The sequence below is a fragment of the Onychomys torridus genome, chromosome 6 (assembly GCF_903995425.1).
Source record: "Onychomys torridus chromosome 6, mOncTor1.1, whole genome shotgun sequence".
In the NCBI taxonomy this organism is placed as follows: Eukaryota; Metazoa; Chordata; class Mammalia; order Rodentia; family Cricetidae; genus Onychomys; species Onychomys torridus.
This window is the reverse complement of record NC_050448.1, coordinates 77,432,678-77,457,260: the sequence shown is the minus strand read 5'-3', so window position 1 is coordinate 77,457,260 and position 24,583 is coordinate 77,432,678. Positions and strand designations below refer to the sequence as shown.

Below are 24,583 nucleotides of genomic sequence, written 5' to 3'. Positions count from 1 at the left end.
TGGAAGCAGATGCAGAGATTCACAGCCAAGCATTTGGCCAAGCTCCAGGAGTCCTGTTGAAGGGAGGGAGGAAGGATTGTAGGAGCCAGGGGGTCAAGATCTGACCTGATTTGGTGGGAGCTCACTAGACTCTAGACTGACAATTAGGGAGCCCATGTGGGACTGACCTAGGCCCTCTGCATGTGGATGACAGTTGTGTAGCTTGGTCTATTTTAGGGTTCCCTAGCAGTGGGAACAGGATGTGTCCCTGACACATGAGCTGGCTTTTTGGAACCTATTCCATGTGGTAGGATGTCTCCCTCAGCTTTGATTCCTGGGGGACAGGGACGGGGGAGAAGTTTAGTCCTGCCTCATCTTGATATGCCATGCTTTGTTGACTCCCCTGGGAGGCCTTATCTTTTCTGAGGCGTGGATGATGGGGTCTTAGAAAGGAAGTGGGGGAAGGGAATCAGGGGAGGGGGGAACTATGGTTGGTATGTAAAACAAATACAAAAAAGTTAATAAAAAACAGAAAAGAGCCGGGTGGTGGTGGCGCACCCCTTTAATCCCAGCACTTGGGAGGCAGAGGCAGGTGGATTTCTGAGTTCGAAGCCAGCCTGGTCTACAAAGTGAGTTCCAGGAAAGGCACCAAGCTATATAGGGAAACCCTGTCTCGAAAAACCAAAAAAAGAACAAAAACAAAAAAAACAACAACAACACACACACACACACACACACACACACACACACACACACACATACACATTTAAAAAAAAAAACCCAAAAAACAAAAGAAAAGAAAAAAAGCATTAACCCCTTTTTTCCCCCCTCTGTCCAGAGAGCCTGATATATAGATTGGACAGAAATGTTTTTATGCTGATAAGAAGCAGTATTAGGTCTGTACTTAGGAAACAAATTTAAAATCTTGAGCTTCTGACTGATAATACTAATCATTGCTCTACTAGCTTACCAGAACTCCATTGAACATTGTTAAAACTTTGAACTTTTGAAATCTTAGTATAACAATAGCATAGAAGGGGAAAAGAAATCTGAAACATTTTTCATTTTCATATACCTTAAATCACTTCCTTTTCCTTTACAGGAATTTACTTTTTTTTTTTTTTTTTTTTTCCTAGACAGGGTTTCTCTGTAGCTTTGGAGTCTGTCCTGGAACTCATTTTGTAGACTAGGCTGTCGTCAAACTCACAGAGATCCACCTGCCTCTGCCTCCTGAGTGCTGGGATTTCAGGCATGTACCACTACCGCCCGGTGTATTTACATATTTTAAATCATTTTCTTAGAATTTAAGTATTCATATCCTTAGAACTTTATATATCTTCGAACATTTTCTTAGACCCTCATAATCCTTTTTCTTTCCATCTAATCATTTACCATAGCATAGTTATTTCTGAGAATTGTCACTGCAAAGCAAGTTCTTTTTTTTTTTTTTTTGTTTCTTTTTTGCTTTTACATTCTGACCAAAGTTTCCCCCCTCCTTCCCAGACTCTTCCCCCCCATCCACTCCTCCTCCTCTGTTCTCTTCACAAAAGGGTGGACCTCCCATGGATATCAGTTGGTATATCAAGTTGCAGTGAGACTAGGCACCTCCTCTTACCTCCTTTTCTATTAAGGCTGGACAAAGCAACCTGATTGGAGGAAAGGGTCCCAAAAGCAGGCAACAGAGTCAGAGACAGCCCCTGCTTCTACTGTTAGGAGCAAGCTACACAAATGTAACATATATGTAGAGGGCCTTTGTCAGTCCCATATAGGCTCTCTGGTTGTTGGTTCCATCTCCGTGAGCCCCTTTGAGCCCAGGTTAGTTGGTTCTGTGGGTTTTCTTGTGGTGCTCTTGACTCCACTGGCTCCTACAAGTATTCCTCCCCATTCTTTCAACAGGATTCTCCGAGCTCTGTCTAATGTTTGGCTCTCTGCATCTGTTTCTATCAGTTGCTGGGTGAAGCCTCTCAGATGACAGTTGGGCGAGGCACCAATCTATGAGTATAGCAAAATATCATTTTCATTAACTTTCCTTCCTTCCTTCCTGCCTTCCTTCCTTCCTTCCTTCCTTCCTTCCTTCCTTCCTTTCTCTCTTCCTCTCTTTCTCTCTTCCTGTCTTTCTCTCTTTCTCTCCCTCCCTCCCTCCCTCCCTCCCTCCCTCCCTCCCTGTCTCTGTCTTTCTCTGTCTGTCTCTCTCTCTCCAGTCATATTTAGTTCTAGTCTAGGTCTCTGGGGTATCCCATCTCTGGGTCCTGGCCTTCAGGGATGAGCTCCCTCTCATGATATGGGTCTCAAGATGGGCTAGTCATTGGTTGCCCACTCCCACAATTTCTGTACCACCTTTACCCCTGCACATCTTGTTGGCAGGGCGTGGCTGGCTTTGTGTCCCAGTTCCTCCACTGGAAGTTTTATCTGGTTACAGGAGATAGCCATTTCAGGCTCTGTATTCTCCATTGCTAGGAGTCTTGGCTAAGATCACTCTCATAGATTGCTGAGGGTACAAAGCAAGTTCTTTTAAATAAAGGAACGGTGAAAAGTTACATTTCTGTGGTAGTTTGAATGTAATTGGCCTTCATAAGCTCATAGGGAGTGGGAGTATTAGGAAGTGTATGGTTTTATTGGAGTAAGTGTGTTTTTGTTGGAGGAAGTGTGTCACTGTGGGAGGGGCCTTTGAGGTCTCATATATGCTCAAGCTACTCCCAGTGTCTCAGTTTACTTCCTCTTGCCTGTGGATCAACATGTAGAACTCAGCCTCTTCTCCATCACCATGCCTTCCCGCATGCCACCATGTTTCCCATCATGATAATGGACATTTATGAAACTGTAAGCCACTCACAGTTTTCCTTTATTAAATTTGCTGTCGTTATGGTGTCTCTTCACAGAAATAGAAACCCCAGCTAAGACAGTTTGAACCTGCTTATCCTTTAATATGAAGCCTGTTAGTAGGCAAACCTGTCTATCATTTATCAACGGGAGACCTAGTAGCTCCTGAAAAAGCAAGGCTTGGTTTTTACATAAGAAATGGACTGACTAGGTGGCTGCAGCCTTGGTGGAAGGAGCTGGTTGTCTGCTGCTTCCAAACTGGTAAAACTACAGTTAGTTGTCAATGCCATCAGAGATCTGAGAAGGATAAATTAGCAGGAAGTATAATCCAAAAGGTCTATGCATCAATTAAAATGACAGAGATTTACCCATTGCCTAGACAGTCACCCCAACAGCTCCTGTGGTCTCCATAGCTTTGTTTGGGACAGAGGTCCCAGGGCAGCATTAGTCTTAGGCCACCAGGCCCAGAAAATAAGAGACTTTCCTGTGGAAGAAGAACAAGAGGGACTGACCTTACTTAGTGTAGGCAAAGTAGGGCAATCAACACTCCAGTGACCTGCTTGTTCATAGTTTTGGCTGGGTCTTGGCAGGCAAGGCAATGGGGTAGTCTTGCCCAGTGGTTAGCATTATTATAATCCAGGTAGAGTTGTGGTCATGTCCCATCTTCTTGGAGACCTTAGGGTCACTGCTAGGAGCTGGGGGGGGGTTGTCTCAGCCTGTCATAATTTTTCTATTAAACATTTAAAAATGCCACATTCAGTAGATATCTGATAAGTTTGAGGACCATTTTATCTATTAAGTATATCTGAGCTAAATAAACTTTGCTTGTTTTTATTTATCTTATGCTTAACCTTGAAAACATATAGGAAGCTAAATAAGGCTTATTTCTGTAATTAATTATGTTAATACTTAGCATAACTATAAGTATAGTTCTGAACACATTAAAGAATTTGATCCTGTATGAGGTGACTAACCATTAACTTGCATGTCTTAATTATCTTTAACAGTTTATAATAAATGAATAGCTTTTATAAGCTTAGGGTTTTATAGCTTTATCCCTGTTAAGTTTAGTCTTAAAAAATAACAATTTCTGAATTGAAGCTTTTTTATTGTCAAGATAAGATTTTAATTCATAAATACAGCTTACAGAGGCTGGGCAGTGGTGGTGCATGTCTATAATTTCAGCACCCAGAAGGCAGAGTCAGGTGGATCTCCATGAGTTAGAGGCCATCCTGGTCTACAAAGCAAGTTCCAGGACAGCTACGGCGGGTACATAGAGAAACCCTGTCTTGAGAAACTAAAAAAAGAAATACAGCTTACAGAGAGACTTGGAACTTTCATGATCCTTTATAAGTATACCATTACAGAATATAATAGTTTATTATATGACTCAGTTTAAGTTAGCAAAGATAATGAGGTTAGACATACATTCTTTTTTTTTTTTTTTTAAAGAGATTTATTTATTATGTATACAACATTCTGCCTCCTTGTATGCCTACACACTGGGAGAGGGCACCAGATTTTATTATAGATAGCTGTGAACCATCATGTGGTTGCTGGGAATTGAACTCAGGACCCCTGGAAGAACAGCCACTGTTCTTAACCTCTGAGCCATCTTTCCAGCCCTAGTATACATTCTTAATCCTAAATAGACCTTAGGTAAGGAGAAACATTCTTTATGCCAGTGGCTCTTCCTAATGCTGTGGCCCTTGGACATTGTTCCAGGTTGTGGTGACTTCCCAAGCATAAAGTTATTCTTATTTCATAAGTACAATTTTGCCATTGTTATCAGTTATAATGCAAACATTGGACATGCAGAAGTCCATTACCCCTATGAAAGTGTCTTTTGATCCTCAAAGGGTCATGACCCATAGGTTGAGAACTGCTTTACCAGACTGCTTAGGTTGTCTTGCTGCACTATAAGATAGGAATATCCCAGTTTCTGATATTTAGTGTTTGGTGCTCTTAGCTGTGGCCCTAACTCTTTAGCCTTTTATTTAGTTATTCATTCATTCATTCATTCATTCATTTATTTATTTATTTATTTATTTATTTATTTATTGTCATGTATTAATAATATAAATATTTTATAAACTTAAAAGCTGTTTCTTAAAATATAGCCAGTTTTTTTTAATTTAAATTTTCTGTAAAACTCTAAAATTTTCTCTCATTAAAATTTCTCAACTCTGTGTTCCTACAATATCAAAAAGATACAGGGTACAACCACAATCTGCACAGGGCAAAATCAAGCTCCAATACTACATATAATTCAGTGTTTACTATTTGGGATTTGTAATCTTTTGGTCTTTCCCAAGGGGCTTGGGTCATCTTTCTGGCTCCACTTTTGGCAGCATACATAGCCTACCTTCTATAGGCCCCAGGTTACTCAATTTCATTGCGGCTGGTGTTTCTGGTGACTGTTACATGGTACTGGCATCTCCAAAACTGGTAGGGTCCCCAATTGCAACTGGGCTTTCTTTAGGAACTCTAGCCCTGCTACATACTGGCAAGCCTCAAATGTTCTCCAAGATCTCTTTAAAACAAACACCACCTGCGTGACTCCTATGTTACAAAGTTTGGTTGCCAGTGTAAAGTACATTCTTGTACTCATTGTACTCCCTCATTACTCCTGGACAATATTTGATAACCATCTCTTTGTATATAGTCTTGTATTAGGTTAGAACTTTCTTATTTAGACAAAAGGGGGAGATGTAGTGGATAGCCATCCCAGCATTGGCCTGGAAGTTCCAACCCCCATTGAGGCTTCGGTAATGGTCACGCCCACAAGGCGGGGCGGAGGAGGAAGCAGAAGACCCAAGATAGAGAGGAGGGGCAAGCCCTCTTGGTTCGGGATGCTGGACGCAGGAGGTAGACTGAGCAGAGTTCTCCAGAGAACACCGCCAGACTACGCCATACCTTTGCTAGACCCTACAACCTATCCCTTCATTTGTAAGTTACCCCACAAAATAAACCTCCCTTTTAACTACATGGAGTGGCCTTAATAATTTCACCAATATCTGCCTGGAGGTGCAGCTTTAATACCTAAAGTTTTAAAGTCCTGTCTATCATAAACCTTGTTTTCATGACTGGACAGGAATTATCATATAAAAAATTCATCCCAATCTAAAGTATCTTGGAGACTTGTGTTGTCTCCTTGCTTGGGCCACACCATGGGGGTTACCTTTAGTCAAGATGGCAGTGAAGTCACATGACATCTGCCCTCTCCAACTCTAGCAAAGGTGGCTGCCTATAGATGGTGGCAGGCCATGTGTTGCTTATATCTCAAATTGGAATCATGCCATATGGTTCCTTTAAGATTACTTATGTGTAGATTTTTAACTATCTCTGTTGCGAGTTTTAACTTTTTGTTACAGATATTATAGATTTTTAACCATACCCAATAAACTTACAAATCTTGAAACCAGTAATTCCTTTAGTTGCTCTGCCTTGCTCTTTTCTCCTTTTCACAGTTCTTGACCTGGATATAGAGACTTTAAAAGCATGCCTGGGTCTGAGAAAGGCAGAGTCATAACCCAATTCCAGATCCAGCGTCTCAAAAAGGTCAAACAGTGTAAAAACAACTTTAATATTATGCATATTTAAAAGACAACTGAATCCCTATTACATTATATTCAGTAGCCAGAAAGCTTAGAGATAAATTCTGAGCCTGGGTAGCTAGCAGCAAGAGAAACAGCACAGTAAGCTCACACATTCAAAGAAAATAAGTCAGAATGTGGTAGCCACCATACATTCATACATGCGTAGTTCTGTCTGAGTTCCATATTTGTAATAAACTTACATACACACCAGAAAACACAGACCTATCCACCTACACAAAACAGACAAAATTTTCCAACCAACCAGAATCAGGCAGGTGGGTGACATCATGCTATTTGCACTGGACAGGAGAATATTGGGGTCCTAGGTGTGGATCTCACAGATCAGACCAGACTGACTCAACTAGAAGTCCTCTGTAGAGTAGATGCTTGCTGCATTCCTCAGCACAGTAGTTCACCCAGTCTGCTAAAGGCAGCCTCGGAACCTTGGAGTGTCTCAAGGCACTTGCCTTCTGAAGTGGCCCCTCAGCTCTGGAGTTCCTATAGTGAAGGTCAAGGTTTAGAATTTGGGTAGGTGATCTGAATCTCACTGAGGCCTCCAGAAAATTTTAATTCCACCAGGTGAGAATAAGACCACTACAATTTTTACCCATATTTGAAGCAAGCTTTATTTAAATACTGGGCAGGTTGATGGACTCTGGCCAGGTCCATTCCAGGGTTTCCATGAAATGGTGACTAATCACATTTTGTAGAGGCTTAAAAAGGCAAACCCCTAAGGCCACTGTACATCTCACTAGGTCTAATCAGGGGTAAACACATACCCTGATGTACTTCCTGTCTGTGTACCTCTTGCCTAGTCAAGAGCAAGCATACATCCTGACATATTTCTTGCCCGTGTACCTCCCTCCTGTTGAGGTTCTGTGTTACTATGGTCAGTTGAAGAGAGTCACTCCACCATGTTTATTATAAGGGCTTAGCATCATCTGCAGCAGCAGCTGCAGAGTCATCAACTTCTGATAGAGTGACTGCCTCATGGCTTCACGAAAGCCTCTTTATTGTTATACAAGAGACACTTTTAGCAAGTCATTTTCAGCATGTTAAAACCTCTTATCTGGAATTGTTTGAAGGAATCATTACCTAAGCAATTCGCAACCATACTAAACTTCCTAGTTTGCCAGATATGTCTCAGGACTAAGTTACTCAAAGGCTCTGTAAATCCTTCAAAAGAACAACTCAGATAAAAATCCCTGACTATTTAAAAGATTACTTCAAAGTCTAGATGCCGTCACTATGGAGTTCAACCAGATACAATGGACCTGTTGAATCTTTCACTACACCTGTCTACATGTGATCAAGCACATCTGGTGCAGATGAATCATGAAAACTTGTTTAGGGGAGTGAAAATGTGGTTAATTATGTCCCATAAATAATAGCCTCCAGCATTTCAGGAAGTTTCTGTCTGGGCAAAGGACTTACAGGTTGGAGGCATTTTTGTTTTATGAATCTCTTAGGCTCGGTAATTAAAACTTAAAATAGTATGTATATTTGAGTGGGTGTGCCTGCCACACAGTGTGTGTAGAGGTTGGAGTTAGTTCTTTCTACCATATGGATTCCAAAGATCAAACTCAGGCTGAAAGGTTTGTTAGCAGATACTTTTGTCAGCTAAGATATCACAGTGGCTTCATTATAGACAAAGCTTATATCCTTTTAGTAAATTATTATGTTACAGAGTTTGCAGTTTTCAAAGTTGTATGAATTTATATCCAGTGATTATGTGCTAAATTTTATTAATATTTTCAAAGTTGTAAAAAGCATTTAAAAAGATTTCATTTTAAAAGTTATACTTTGTATTCTAGAAAATGATACTAGCTTTTGAGGACCTTCGTGTGCAAGCTGAGAATGCCAGACTGGAAATGCATTTTAAGTGTAGGATTCCTATTTAACTTTTCATGTTGCTTTTCTGCTACTTATGTTTTATTAGATTTTGTTAATATTTGTACCCCTTTAACTTGATGCTCTCAACTGTTTTATATTTCATATTATCTTTGCTTTTATAAGTCCCTCAAAAATCTTGTTGATTGTGGCAGGGAATTAATATATATGTTAAAATTTCTTTTGGTTTTGAAACCACCTTTTCTATGAAATAAATTTATTAATGGATTATATTTAGTTTTTTAGAGGCATAGTTTTACCTTACTTAGTTTTTTTATGGGTAAATTAGTATATACATATCTAAGATTTGTTATTTTATATAAGTATTCTATAAAGAATAGTTTTTATGTAAGTGCTGTTATAAGAACTATAGGATTTTAAGCTATAACTTTGATACTATATACAGTCACTATTTTACTAAACAGAATTGTCAGAAAGAAAATCCCAGTTTTTAGTGCACTAGAAACTTTTGAGATTTAGTATAATTTTGAGGTAAACAAGAAAAAGAAATCTTTAAACTTTGTTGGCAATGGAAAAATTATGCAATTGTGTTAAGACAAGGTTTATTTATTCTGTTTTTAAAGTAAAGGAAGATAATGAAAAAATCCAACACCTTGAAGAAGAATATAAGAAGGAAGTAAACGACAAGGAAAATCAGGTTTTAAAAAATAACCAACAATTTATATTCTTTTTAAAAATTCATAATTTTGATCAGTACATAATGTTTACACATAATCAGGAGGTACAGTGTGATGTTTTGGTTTATGTCCACATTGAGCATTGAGTAGTGGTAATATTAGATTAATTAGCATTTTTATCACTTAAACTTTATAATAAGTGCATTTAAATTCTAACTATTCGGAGATTAATACTGCATTTTTTATATTTGTTACTTCATAAAATACCTAAAAAATAAAAAATATTGTGTTTGCTGACATACGAGCTAATTTATATGATACAATTTTAGTATTATATATTCAAATATTTAGCCTTCTGCTTAAATTAATTTTTTTAAAAAGATTTATTTACCATGTATAGTGTTCTGCCTGCACATATGTCTGCAGGCCAGAAGAGGGCGCCAGATCTCATTACAGATGGTTGTGAACCACCATGTGGTTGCTGGGAATTGAACTCAGGACCTGTGGAAGAGCAGTCGGTATTCTTAACGGCTGAGCCATCTTTCCAGCCCCTTAAATTAATTTTTATGATTCAATTATGCACTTATTGGAAGCTCAGCCTTCAGTGGTTTTGAATCAGTGAATCTAAAATGTTTATATCAGTTTATATTGCTGCAAAAATATGAAAAATTTTGTTCAAACAAAAAACCTATTAAATAATATAAAAGATGATATTGGCACCTGCACATTTTGCAATTTGTTTTGAAATTTACTCTTTATAATACCAGTGAAAGGAAACTAAGACATTCTGTTGTTTCTTTCTATTAATATCACATAGTGGAAGACTTGAAATGGTAAGTCTGTATTCTCTGATGTTTGCATGAGTTTTAGGTTTGTATTGCTATCTCTTTTTCATGCCTTGTGCTTCCCAAATATAAAGTGATATATAATAAGGGATCCTGGCTGGGCATAGTGGTGCACTCTTTTTTTTTTTCATTTGAGCTGAGGATTGAACCCAGGGCCTTGTGCTTGCTAGGCAAGCGCTCTACCACTGAGCTAAATCCCCAACCCAGTGGTGCACTCTTTAATCCTTGTAGTTAGGGAGCAAAGGCAGGCAGAATTCAAGGCCAGGCTGGTCTACACAGTGAGTTCCAGGACAGCCAGGGTTACATAGAGACCTTGTCTCAATAAGGGAGAAGATATTCCCCTTTTATTTCCTCCCATCTTCTCTGGCTTTCCAGAAGATATCTTTAATCACAGTTAAGGAGGGTATATATTTAAACAATAATAAAAAATTAATTAGAAGTACATAAAGGATGCTTAGAGTTTTATATTGTGATTAAAAGGTATTTCAGTTATGCTTATGTTATATGGAAATCTTTAGACAGTCTTTCTGTATTTTAACTATTTTTAAGCCAGATTTCCAGAAGAAGGAAGTCTTCTTAAAAATCAAAATTGTGCTTATTTCACAGAACATAAAAGTAGAATAAAATGCTCAAAAGATCATTTTGGAATTCTTGGTGCCATGTTTGAGACTATAGATTGTTGGACTATTTTGCTAAGTCATTGGCCTGCTAGCGTTTTTTTCTTATGGATTTGTAAATACCATTGTTTGTAAGAATTTTCCAGACAGTCTAAATTCCTTCCTGGGGATAGAAATGTGACAGATGATATTATGGAGCAGAGTTTGACGGGGGGGGAAAGGTCAGATGAATGTCTCTATTTTTATGCTGACTTTTCCATTCCATCTTGTATACCTTTCTTCACTTGCAATATCCATTTTAGAGATGATCTTTTTTTTTTTTTTTTTTTTTTTTTGAGGTGCTGGAGCTTGAACCCAGGGTCTTGGGTATGCTAGATAAGTGGTCTGCTATTTAGCTCTATCCCAAACCTATCTTTTAAAGTTTATATGCAAAGGTGGAGCAGGGTTAGTTCTCTGATGGCATTGCCTGCCTGGTAGGTGGTAGAGTCCAGAGTGAACAAGGTGATTTTTTTTCCTTTGTATTTAGTCTTTGGTTTTAAGTCCATTTGATGAAGTGTCTGTGTCCCTTAATTCTTAAAAAAATTTCAGGACTCGTTGGATTAGTTATCTTGCTTCTCATTATCTGGTTTCTCCCTTTGTAAACTCTTAGGTTTTTACCCTTAACTTTTCTAAGTTAAGCCATTTTCTATTCTTTCCAACTGATTTTCTTCTTTATATATTATGCTTTGGACTATAGTTGTCTTGTGGTTTTGTAGAGATAAAATTTATTTTTGTTAATTTTCTGGCTAATTTTAAGGTGATTTAGAGATAAAATAGGAGGTTGGCTTTTTTTTTTTCTTTTTTTTCTTTTTTGGTTTTTTGAGACAGGGTTTCTCTGTAGCTTTGGAGCCTGTCCTGGAGTAGCTCTATAGACCATGCTGGTCTGGAACTCACAGAGATCCACCTGCCTCTGCCTCCTGAGTGCTGGGATTATAGGCGTATGCCACTACTGCCCGGCCTCTAATTTGAGTTTTTAACTTCTGCTGTTTCTTTACATATCTGTAGCCATTTGAATACTTTTGGTTATCTAAATAAAGATTTCTCAATAGTTAGCCTTCCTAAATCAGCATAGAGTAACCATTTCTCCATATTTGTCTGATGGTGTTCTCTCTCTCTCTCTCTCTCTGTCCCTCCCTCCCTCTTTTCTCTAGATGGGTCTTTATGTGTAGTGCTTGCTGTTCTGGAGCTTGCTGTGTAGATTGGGCTGGCCTTGAACTCACAGAGATCCTCCTGCTTCTGCTTCACAAATGCTGGGATTAAAGGCATGTGTTACCATGCCTGGCTTGCCTGATTAATTTATATCAAAACCCATTTTAACCCTTTGAAAGTTGTATTACTTTCCATGAGACTGATTTAGATGCTCCTTTTTTTAGCTAGGTTTGGTGGCACATGCCTTTAGTCGCAGCATGTGGGAGGAAGAGGCAAGTGGATCTCTATGAGTTATTGGCTATAGAGTTCCAGTACATTAAAGGCTATGTAGTGATAACTCTGTCTCAAAAATAAAAACAAAACAAAAGCCCTAATACCAATACTAATAAGAGAGATTCTTCTTTCCTAATTTTGAAAACATTTTTGTTCTATTACCAATAATGTCCAGGTGTAGTTGTTTGTGTGCTGAGTTTCTTAAAGGTGAGTTCTTTCATTTCTATATACTCAATACTTAGTTTCTGGTGTTCAATAATATTTATTGAGTGAATGAATTATATTTCATTATGTAACTTTCTCTAAAAGTTTGAAATGAGTAGTTTAATATTGAGTATATTATACAAGTTTACTCATTCATTCAACAAATACTTAGAACATGTATTAAATGGCACGTGCAGCTATATAAAAAGCATATAAAATGAGTATATGTAATAATTATAGTTGATAATAAATGCTAAAGTGATAATTTTAACTTTTTACATCAACATTGTTTTTTTAAATGTTTATTTTAGGTATCACTACTATTGGTCCAAAGTACTGAGAAAGAAAATAAAATGAAAGATTTAATATTCCTGCTAGAGGAATCCAAAGATAAAGTTAATCGATTAGAGGAAAAAACAAGTAAGAATTTATATAAAGATATAACAGTGTGCCTTATGTATTCCTTTTGTTTTAATTTTTGGATTTTTCACAATTTTTTAATGGCATTTTCTAGTGCTGTGATCTTCGTTTTTTTTTTGTTTTGTTTTTTTTGTTTTTTTTTTTTTTTTTGTTTTTTTTTTGTTTTGTTTTTTTTTGTTTTGTTTTTTTAACCAGAGCTGAGGATCAAACCCAGGACCTTGTGCTTGCTAGGCAAGCACTCTACCACTGAGCTAAATCCCCAACCCCTAGTGCTGTGATCTTCAACTTGGTTTGGAGCAGTTGAAGGAGGGCATAATTGAATTACTTGGGGATCCCCAGCTAATATATTTTGTATTCTACTTTACCCTGTACTTTTGGCTGTTTCTTCTTCCCACAAATATGCCTACCATTTTAAATTTGTTGGTTAAACTCTTCTCTATCTTTCTTTACTCTTAATAAAAGCCTTCATTGCAATTCATTGGAAAGGGTAGAATCTTTGATTAAGACAGATTTTGAGACAGGATCTTTAACTTAATCTGGGGCTTGCTAATTTCTCTGCATAGAATGGCTAGCAGACCCTCTGGATTTTCCTACTTCTGCCTCCCCAACACTAAGGTTACAGGAATGTGCCATTTCTCCCAGCTATTTTATGTGTGTTCTAGGGGAATCAAACTCAGGTTTGTGGTGATATTGTGTTCCCCAGTATATTGTGTGCCCTAATAAACTTCTCCGGGCTCAGAGAACAGAATAGCTACTAGATATAGAGGCTAGAAAATGGTGGCACACACACCTTTAATCCTAGCATTCCAGAGGCAGAGATCTATCTGGGTCTCTGTGAGTTCAAAGCCACACTGGAAACAGCCAGGCATGGTAACACACGCCTTTAATCCCAGGAAGTGACGGCAGGAAGCAGAAAGGTATGTAAAGCCCAAGGACCAGGAACTAGATCCTAGTTAAGCCTTTAGGCTTTTGAGCAGCAGTTCAGCTGAGATCCATTTGGATGAGGACTCAGAGGCTTCCAGTCTGAAGAAACAGGATCAGCTGAGGAACTGGCGAGGTGAGGAGGCTGTGGCTTGTTCTGCTTCTCTGAATCTTCCAGCATTCACCCCAATACCTAGCTTCAGGTTTGATTTTTATTAATAAGACCTTTTAAGATTCGTGCTACATAGGTCTTCATGTTTGCACAGTACTTTACTGACTGAGTCATCTTCCCGGCTCCCTGTGGTGGCGTGAGAATGACCCCCATAGGTCATGTGTTTGAATACTTGGTTCTCAGTTGGTGGAACTGTTTGGGAAAGATTGAGGGTGTGGCCTTGTTGGAGGGGGTGTGTCATTGGGGGCAGGTTTTGAGTTTTCAAAAGCCTGAGGCATTCCCAGTTCGCTCTCTCTATCTCTGTGCCTTGTGCTTGTAGATCAATTATTGGGAACCAAGTACTCAAACATATGACCTATGGTGGTCTTTCTTATTCAGGCCACCATAAGGAGCTGGGAAGTTGACTTAGTCAGTAAAGTACTTTTAGTTGTTGATTCAGAGACATGCCTACCTGATGCTCCTTGTCATGTTGGTTATGGTCTTCAGTTCTCTGCATGGTGAGCCCCAAGTTAAATGCTTTTTAAGTTTCCTTGGTCAGGGTGTTCTTTCTTGGCAATTGAAAAATAACAGGCATTTAATTTTTTAAATCAGTTTTTAGGGCTGGAGAGTTGACTCAGTGGCTAAAAACACTTTTTTGCTTTTATAGAGGACATGGATTCAATTTCTAGCACATAGGTGATGTCCCACAACCATCTGTAAGTCCAGTTCCAAGATATCTGATGCCCTTTTTTGGTCTTGGTAGGCACCACATTCATGTGGTACAGACATACATGTAGACAAAACACTCATACACATGAAAATAAAAATAAAACTTTGAAAGAAAAAAGGAAATCAGTTGCCAACCTAACTGTTGAACCTTTGAAAGTAAGGAATCTTTTCCTCTTCTTGCAACATTTTAGATTTTCTCTATCTTTGATTTTAGATGTTATAGAATGATATTTTAAGATACTGATACAGGTTTTTATAGTTTCTAGAAGTTATAAATTAGTACCTTTTATTATTTGCTTCTTAAAAATTCTCAGCAGTAATCTTTTTAGATATTAAGCTGCTCCATTATGTTTACTTTAGATAAGATCTTTCTGTGTAGCCCAGTTTGACTATTGCTTTGCTATGTTAACTCAGGCTGGGCCTTGAACTTGTGATCCTCTTCCCTTAGTTCTGTGTGAACTGAGGTGTTTTACAGGCATATATTACTGTCTTTAGCTTTATTTGCACTGGTCTGGTTTCCTTTCCTTAATAAAAAGAATGTCTAGCAAAGAAAACCCCAACCCAAAACAAAACAAAACACTTTGGTCATCTTATAAAGTCCTGCCTTCTGCCATACTCATTTCTATTGGCCAGGCAGTGGTGGTGCACACCTTTCATGCCAGTACTTGGGAGGCAGAGCCAGGCAGATCTCTGAGTTTGAGGCCAGCCTGGTCTACAGAGCGAGATCCAGGGCAGGCACCAAAACTACACGGAGAAACCCTGTCTTTCGTTTTAATATTCTTTATTTTGGTTAATATCTTCTGATCTATCTTGTAGTTCACTTTTTATTTTTAAGTTACAAAGTGGTAGGTTTCGTTATAGTATTTAAATATATATATATATATTTCATTATACTTTTTTCTTACTCATTTTGAGTCTCCATTGCCTTTCTGTGTCTTCCGTGCCCTTCTCTTGCTTATTCCTTTACTCCCTATCAAATAGTTTTCTGCTTTTATGTAATAAAAATTCCATTACATTCTCTCCCCTTCCCCTCCAAGACCTCTTGTTGTTTCTGAATGGCCTACATTTCTCTCTCTCTCTCTCTTTCTCTGTTTGTCTCTCTCTCTCTCTCTCACACACATACATACACACATATCTAGATTCCATATGTGAGAGAAAACTTATAAATTTGTCTTTCTGAGTCTGGTTTATGTTGTGAGTTATCTTTTACTTTTTGCTCTTTGGAGGCCTGCCACTCAGCTCCCAAATAAATACATTTATTCTTTTATATGAGTGACTTATTCTTTTATATGAATGTCCACCCTTAGCTTGGCTTATTGTTAGCCAGCTTAACTACTTTTTGCCTTTGGGTTTTGTAGTGAGAGTTTTCCTGTCTGGCCCAATCAGAACAAATCTCTCTTACCCGCCAGTCCCACAGTCGCTCAGACCCAACCAAGAAAGCACACAAAAACTTACATTGCTTACAAACTGTGTGGCTGTGGCAGGCTGCTTGCTATCTACCTTTTCTATCTTAAATTAACCCATTTCTGTTGGTCTGTGCTTTGCCACATGGCTTGTGGCTTACCAGTGTCTTTACATGTTGCTTTTCATGGCAGCGGTAGGCGGTGTCTCCCTCCAGTCTTCCACTTCCCAGAATTCTCTACTCTCTTGTCCCGCCTATACTTCCTGCCTGGCCACTGGCCAATCAGAACTTTATTTACACAGAGAGATATCCACAGCAGGGCTTTTACCTTTTCCTATTTCTGTATGTGTTTTATTTCCTTCTTATTCCATGTCTTGCTGTGTTGCTGGGTGGCTGCCCCTTACTTCCTCCTCTCCTTCTTTTCTTGCCCTTTTTCTCTCTTCTCTATTTATTCTCTCTGCCCATCAGCCCTGCCTATTTCTCTCTCCTTTCTGGTTATTGAATGTTCTGCTCTTTATTAGACCAATTAAGTATTTCAGGCAAATAACACAGCTTCACAGAGTTAAACAAATGCAACATAAAAGAATGCAACACATCTTTGCATCATTAAACAAATATTCCACAGCATAAATGAATGTAATCCATCTTCAACTAATATTTCACAACAGGCTTATTTCACTTAACATGAATTAAGTAGTAAGAGTTCTATTTTCCTGAGAATATGATTTCATTTTTTTTCTTCTTTATAGTAGAACATTCTATTGTGCACATATACTACATTTTTTATGCATTTGCCTGCTAGTTCTATTTCTTACCAGTTATGAATTATGTGGAAGTAAATATGTATGTGCCTTAGAGTCCTTTGAGTATACCTAGTAGTTGTGTAGCTGGGTCATACATTAGTTCTGTATTTAGATTTCTAAGTAACCTCCATAGTGGTAGCACTAGTTTATATTTCTACCAGCAGTGTAGGGAGTTGTTCTTTTCCCCACATCCTCACCACCATTTGTTGTCATCTGCTTTCCCTTTTTCCCTCCCTTCTTCCTCCCTTTCCCTCCAGTTCCCTTCTCAGTTTGAGAAGGTCTTGTGTATCTCAGGCTGGCTTAAAGTTGCTGTCTAGTGAAATCTGACCTTCAACTCCTAATCCTACTACCTCCATCTCCCAAGTGCTGGGAGATTGTATCAACAGGTCTGGCATATTTTTCTATTTTTTTTTGTATATAATATGATATAACTAATTTTTTTTTTTTTTTTTCGAGACAGGGTTTCTCTGTGTAGCTTTGCGTCTTTTCTGGAACTCACTTGGTAGCCCAGGCTGGCCTTGAACTCACAGATATCTGCCTGGCTCTGCCTCCCGAGAGCTGGGATTAAAGACATGCACCACCACCGCCCGGCTGATATGAATAATTTTTAATGTTATTTTTTATTAGCATGCAAAGTAGCAGTTTTCTTTATGGCATTGTTATACCTATTAGGCTTTGGTTGATACACTTCCTACCTCTCATCTCCCTGCCCTTATTATCAGTTTAAACTCTTTTACCCCAGTCTTCCCTTTTTCATATTCGTATCACATGTGTTGTGTTACCTTCCCTATGTGTTTTTCCTTAAGGCCTCTTTTAGCCCATGTCATGGCACTCTTCTAGTTTCTTGACATCTGCTTTCTTATTGATTGCAACTAAGTAGCTCTTGTGTTTTGTTTCTCTATTATGATACTCTCCATTTTCAGTTACTAAGTTATTGTATAAAAGTTTACTTCTCTGGTTGGAGATTTAGCTCAGTGGTTGAGCGCTTGAGCGCAAGGCCCTGGGTTTGATCCTCAGCTCAAAAAAAAAAGTTTACTTCTCTTAGCCTTTTATAGTTTTGGGGTTTTATATTTTTGTCATCTTTTTTTTCATATTGGAATCTCATTTCTCCAGATTTTGATTTTTCCTTCATTTTTGCCTTGGTAAATTCTTATTTATCAGTGAGGTGAATAGACAATATTACAGGCCAGCCTTAAATTCTGTATTTTCCTATTGAAGTTTTCAAAGGCTGGGATTATAGGCATATAACATGCCTGACTTTTCTTGTTCTTATTAGATCATGAAACTTCATTTTAGAATTTTTAAAAAAAGATTTGTGTATTTTATGTGTACGAGTGTTTTTCTTATATGTACATCTGTGTACCATGTGTGTACCTGGTACTCATAGAGGTTAGAGGGCATTGGATCACCTTCAGTTGGAGTTATGGATGGTTGTGAGCCACCATGTGAGTGCTGGGGATTGAACTCAGGTCCTCTGGATGAATAACAGTGTTTTTAACTGCTGAGCCTTTCTTTAGCCCCTCATTTGTAGAAGGTTTTTTTTTTTAAATGTGTTTATTTATTAAAAATTTTTTTTTCCATTTTTCATACCAACCCCAGTTCCTCCTCCCTTTCTCCTGCCTCCTCACCTCCCTCCCACTCTACCCCCATCCACTCCTCAGAGTGGGTAAGGCCTCCCATGGTAGTCAACAAAGTCTGGCATACCAAGTTGAAGGAGAGCCTAGCCCCTCCCCATTGTATCAAAGCTGAGCAAGGTATCCCACCACAGGGAATGGGCTCCAAAAAGTCAGGTCATGCACCTGGGATAAGTCCTGGTCCTGCTGCCAGGGACCCCACAAACAGATTGAGCCACACAACTGTCACCCACATTAAGTGGGCCTAGTTCAGTCCCATGCAGGTTCCTGAGCTGTCAGTCTAGAATCATTGAGTTCCAACTAGCACTGGTCAGCTGTCTCTGTGGGATTACCCATCATGTTCTTGACCCCCTCTTCTTTTTTTTTTTGAATGTCGAATGCCATTTATTGATGGAGGGAGGAGGTCTTAAATACAGGCTTACAGCACAATGGGAGAACCCCGGTTGGCAGAAGTTCGCTTCTGATGTTTTTTTTGTTTGTTTGTTTTTTGTTTTTTTTTAAGCTGAGGATCGAACCCCGGGCCTTGCACTTGCAAGCGCTCTACCATTGAGCTAAATCCGCACTCCCGCTCCTGATGTTTTACAATCTTGCATCTAAGCAGTTAACGCCCAATATGCTGGATTCACAGACAGGAGCTTCCCTTAAGCATTCAGGAGGGTGGAATCTTGCAGGGAATTAGCATAGGGAGGATATCAAGGTCAAGGTCAGCAAGCAAGGCAACAGTTACCCAAAATGGGGGCCAGGGCCCTACAGGTCCCCCGCTTTTACTAAAAAATTAGCTTCTGACTTAGGTGGCATGGGATGTCAGCAGGTCACCTTACAGTCATGGAGACACCTGTCCAGGCCACTCAGGTGTTCTTAAAATCTTTAAAAATAGATAGGCCTTTAAAAAGCATCTGTGTGTGTGTGTGTGTGTGTGTGTGTGTGTGTGTGTGTCTGTCTGTCTGTGTGTGTCTGTGTGTGTGTGTGTCTGTGTCTGTCTATCTGTCTGTCTATCTCTTTTTGTTTTGTGATAGAGTCTTGCCATGTATCCATGGCTGTCTTGGAACTTACTATATAGAACACACTGGTCTTGATCTTATAGCAGTCTTGTCATTGCTTTTGGAGAGTATAGGTATATTCTACTACATCTAGCTATGTAGAAGTATATATATATATTATTTTTTAACTTCATTTTATGTGCATTGGTGTGAGGGTGTCAGATCTCCTGGAAGTTACAGACAGTTGTGAGCTGCCATGTGTGCCCTGGGAATTGAACCTGGAATTCCTGGAATAGCAGCCAGTGTTCTTAACCACTGAGCCATCTCTCCAGCCCTGAAGTATATTTTTATAAGGAAATTTATATGCATCTTATGAGATTCTGGGAGAATTTTTGTTTGTTTGTTTTTCAAGACAAGGTTTCTCTGTGTAGCTTTGTGCCTTTCCTGGAATTCCACTCTGTAGCCCAGTCTGGCCTCAGACTCACAGAGATCCACCTGGCTCTGCCTCCTGAATGCTGGGATTAGAGGCGTGTGGGGGAGGGGGGTGATGGATTCTGCTAGAATAGTGTACATTTAGTTTTTGATGCATGTCTAAAGGGCAGACTTATGATTATGACCATTTGGAAGATCATAGTATGTATTTTTAAACAATCTGGTAATAAAGTTTTATCTATAATGATATAATGCTATAGTCATTAGTCATCATATCCTTTTTCTAAAAATCTATTTTTCCTTCACAGTTAGATATCAACTCTTTTTGGAGGAGGTTTGAGACAGGATTTCTCTGTGTAACAGAACCTTTGCTGTCCTGAAACTCACTCTGTAGTCCAGGCTGACCTTGAACTCACAGAGATCCACCTGACTCTACCTCCCAAGTGCTGGGATTAAAGGTGTGCAACACAACCACCCAGCACCATTTTTTATTGTTACAAATCGTTTTTAATTTTTTTGTTTTTAATTAATATACAAAATAATAGGGGTTATAATGGCATTTTTCTACATACTTTGGGTTGATCCTCTCCCACCACAAGTTAACTCCCCTAACTTGTCTTGTATCTTTCTACCTACTTACTCCCTTTCCACTTCCATGTCCCATATATTTTGTTTTCCTCTCTTTTTAAAAACCTTTATCCCCTCTTCCTGTGGACCCTTCCTAGTTTTTTTACCCACACTCAAACCCACCCTCGTATATATACATATATAAGAATTAAAAGCTAGTGTCCATATAAGCATGTTCATGAAATGTTTGTCTTTTTGAGTCTGAGTTAACTCAGTTTCCAGATGCATCCATTTTCCTGCAAATTTTTCAATGAATGTCTAGGCTGATTTCATTTCTTTGCTATTGTGACTGGAGCAGCAATGAACATTGGTGTGCAAGTATCTGTGTGGTAGGATTTAGAGTTCTTCAGATATATATATATATATATATATATATATATATATATATATATATATATATATATATATATATATATATATATAAATACAGGCTGTCCTTTTCGCCCAATGTATATTTTTTAATACTTTTATAAATATATTAAGTAGTTATAATTGTATGTTTATTTCTGTGTTCTATATTTTGTTCCATTGTTCTACATGTCTGTTTTTGGACCAGTATTGTACTGTATCTTTCACTGTGGCTTAGCAGTATAATTTGAGGCATTGTTGTTTTTGCTTTGGGCAGACTTACCAGTATTTTGTTTTTCCACATTGATTTTAGGGTTATGTTTTTTTAGTTCTTTGAAAAATGTCATTGGAATTTTGATGTGGGCTTTTTCAGGCTGTAATTTACTTTTGGTTATATAGCTATTTTCACTATATTCTTTCAGTTGAGGAGCATGGAATTTTCAATAATCTAGTTTCAGATCAAATCAATTTCTGTTTTCAGTATATTAAATGTTTCACTTTAGAGGTATTTTATTTCTTTATTAGGTTTATTCCTAGGGATTTACTTTTTTGAAGCTTTTATGAATAGGATATTCTTCTTGGTATTTCTTTCACCAAGTTTGTTATTGGTGTAATGAAAACTACTGAGTTTTTAATGTTGATTTTTGTCTTCTGCCACTTGTTAAAAGTGTTTCTCAGACCTAAGAGTTTTCTGTATTTCTGTAAATAGAGTATTTTAAGTATAGCATTATGTTGCCTGCAACTATGGATGATTTGACTTACTCTTTTCCTATTTGTATTTCTTTTGTATCTTTCTGTTATGTTACTGTTTCAGCTAATACTTCCAAGTACTTTATTGATTAAGAGTTGAGAGATTTGTCTCATTCCAGATTTTAGAGGAAATACTCTTATTTTTAGTATAATGCTGCTTATAGGTTTGTCATATGTAGTCTTTATGTTGAGGTATATTCCATCCATTCTTATTTTTTTTATGAAATGTTGAATTCTATCATACCTTTTCTGCATATATTGAGATGATCATGTGTTCTTTCTTTTAAGTCTTATATTGTATATTACATTTATTGATTTGCATATGTTGAGCCAACTTTGCATCAACTTGTACAAAACCAGCTTGGTTATGATGTATAACTTTTTAAATGTGTTCTTGAATTTGATTTGCAAGCATATTGTAGAGAAGTTGTACATTGTGTTCATCTGATAAATTGGTATGTAGTTTTACCTCCTTCCCTTTCTCTCTCTTTTTCTAATAAAATGTTTGTTTCCAGTTTTGTGGTCAGAACAATACTGGCTTTGTAGAATGGAACAAGTCTTCCTTCTCTATTTTGTGGTATAGTTTGCGAAGATTGACATTAGGTTTTTCATAAAACTTCAGAGGAATTCAGCAATGAATCCACCTTGTTCTGGACTTTTGTTAATGGGGAGGCTTTTAGTTATTGCTTAGGTATCATTTCTTTTTATGGGTCTTTTAAATTGTTTATGTATTCTGAGCTGGGCATGGTGGAATTTGAATCCCAGCATTTTGGGAGACAGAGGCAAATTGATCTCTGGGAGTTCAAGGTCAGCCTCTTCTACACAGTGAGTACCAGGTAGTGCTACATACTAAAACCCTGTCTCAAAAAAATAAATAAATAAATAAATAAATCAACCATTTCTTATAGCTTTTTTAGATGTTTGGTGTATAAATCTTCAAAGTATTGTCTAATGATGTTTTGGATTTCATTTGAGTTTATTGTAACAGCTTTTTTTTTTTTCCATCTCTAAGATTGTTAATTGGAGTCGTCTTCCTTTTTGTTAGTGTAACTAGGGGTTTTTTGCTCTTGCTAGTCTTTTCAGTACTTTGATTTTGTATATCATTCTCTTAAGTCTCTATTTCATTACTTTTTGCCCTAATCTTTATTATTTCTTGCCATCTTCTCCATTTAATTTTGGCTTCCTCTTCCTTTTCTAGGACTATGTAGTGATTGGCTGTTTGAGTTCGCTCTTTTTGAGTACATATTGCTGTAAACTTTCCTTCTAAGACTGCCCTGGATTTATCCTAGGGGTTCTGATAGGTTGTGCTATTGTTCTCATTCACTTCTAGGAATTAAAAAAATCCTTATTGATTTGTTAAACTACTCATTGTTCATTCAGAAGTGTCTTGTTTAGGCTCCAAGTGTTTGTGTAGTTTTTGAAGTTTTTCTTGCTGTGTTGATTTCTTAATTTATTCATCTGTGGTCTGACAAGATTTCATGCACTACTGAAAGAATGTGTATTCTCTATTATGTTTGATAGAATAAATTCTGTCAATATCTTCAAACCCTTTCTACTATATGGGTCTCCAGGATTGAACTAAGCTTGGTGGTGAGCATATTTACCCATTGAACCATTTTGCTGACCCTCGGAGGGAGACCTGTTAAATATGAAAGTGAATTATTAAAGACTCCCATCATTATTGCATTAGAGTATATGTGAACATTTTTAGGCCTTTTAAAGTTTGTGTTAAGAACTTAGAACACACAATACTTGATTCATAAATATTTATAATATTTATATTTTATTATTTTAGTTTTTTTTAGTTTTTTTTTTTAGATAGATATCACTCTGTGGCCTTGTTGGCCATATCTGGAACTTGGTATGTAGACCAGACGATCCTTGAACTCATAGACATCTACTTATCTCTGAATCCTCAGTGCTGGGATTAAAGGCCTGTGCCACTATACCTAGCTGTTATATTTTCTTGATGAAATATTCCCTTTATTAATATATAGTGATAATCTCTTCTAACTAGTTTTGGTTTGAAGTCTATTTTATCAGATATGAGAATTATAGTAGCCTGTCATGTTATTTGTGGTCAGTACATTTCTAGATAGATTTCTAGATAGATATGTGTGTGCTTTTGCTAGGTATATGTGTTTCTTGGGAATAACAGTTTCATGACTCAATTTGTTTTACTGTATTCAGTTACTCTGCATCTTTTTTTTTTTTTTTAAAGATTATTATGTATACAATGTTCTGTTTGCATGTATCCTTGCAGACCAGAAGAGGGAGCTAGATCTCATTACAGATGGTTGTGAGCCACCATATGGGTGCTGGGAATTGAACTCAGGACCTCTGGAAGAACAGCCAGTGTTCTTAACCTCTGAGCCATCTCTCCAGCCCATACTCTGCATCTTTTAACTGGCAACTTGAGGTCATTTGCATTTAAAGTTGTTGTTGAAAGGGATTTGCTATTTCTATTATGATTTTTTTGATTGTTGTTCTGGTTTGATGGACTGTTGATTGTTCTTTTCTTCTTCCCCTGTTAGTATTAGGGCTTTGGTGGTTTTCTTTGTTAGAACATGACTGGTTCCTTCCTGGCTTGCTTCTCTTCTTTTGTTTCTTTCATAAAATATGTTTATTCCTGTCTTCTTATGGGTGAGAGTATCTTTCTTCTTTTGCTGTGCATAGTTTTTCTTTAAGGATTTTTCTACAGTGCTGGCTTGGTTGTCATGAATTAATTGCCTTACTTAGGCTTGTCTTGAAATGTTCCGTTTCTTCATCTTAAATTTTTAAATTAAATTATTTTAATAATTTCATTGGCTAAATTGTCTCAACTCTCTCTTGTACTCCATGAATTTTAATTTTGTCTGTTGAACATTATCTCAGAGTTCTTAGATGTTTTGCTTACATTCACTAAGTTTTTTCTTTATATGTATCTGTGCATATTGTCATCTTCATTCTCCATTCTTGAAATTCCATCTGCTTGTTCTTATCTATTGATGGTCCTTTCTATTATGTTTTTTTTATTTGATTGATTCATCCATTTCTAGAATTTCTGTTTGGTTCTTTTTCTGCTTCTCAACTTTATTGACTTTTCTGTTTTAAATTTTTTTCTTCCAAGTTATTGACTTTTTTTATCTACTATATAACTTTCTTGTCTAGGTCTTGAATTGATTGACTACTTATTTCATTTATCTACTTATTTAAGTAATCTATATGGTCATTGATCTTTTTTAAAAGTAGAACTGAGATATTTTTGTGATATTTTAGCCATATTTTATTATTTTTGTTTTCTAGTATAGAGAAGTCATGTCCTTGTGAGGATATTTTAGCTGATAGCTATCT

The 24,583-nt window shown here is 37.4% G+C and overlaps 1 protein-coding gene across 3 annotated transcripts in view; it reads left to right on the top strand.

Moving 5' to 3' along the window:
* The window catches only part of Sycp1 (synaptonemal complex protein 1), a 103,025-nt gene that overhangs the window by 15,286 nt on the left and 63,156 nt on the right, over positions 1-24,583 (top strand). For all 3 annotated transcript variants that reach the window (XM_036191298.1, XM_036191300.1, XM_036191299.1), the window contains exons 9-11: positions 8,213-8,282; positions 8,873-8,946; positions 12,365-12,473. In XM_036191298.1, coding sequence (XP_036047191.1) covers positions 8,213-8,282; positions 8,873-8,946; positions 12,365-12,473 — 253 coding nt within the window. The remainder of the gene's footprint in view (positions 1-8,212; positions 8,283-8,872; positions 8,947-12,364; positions 12,474-24,583) is intronic.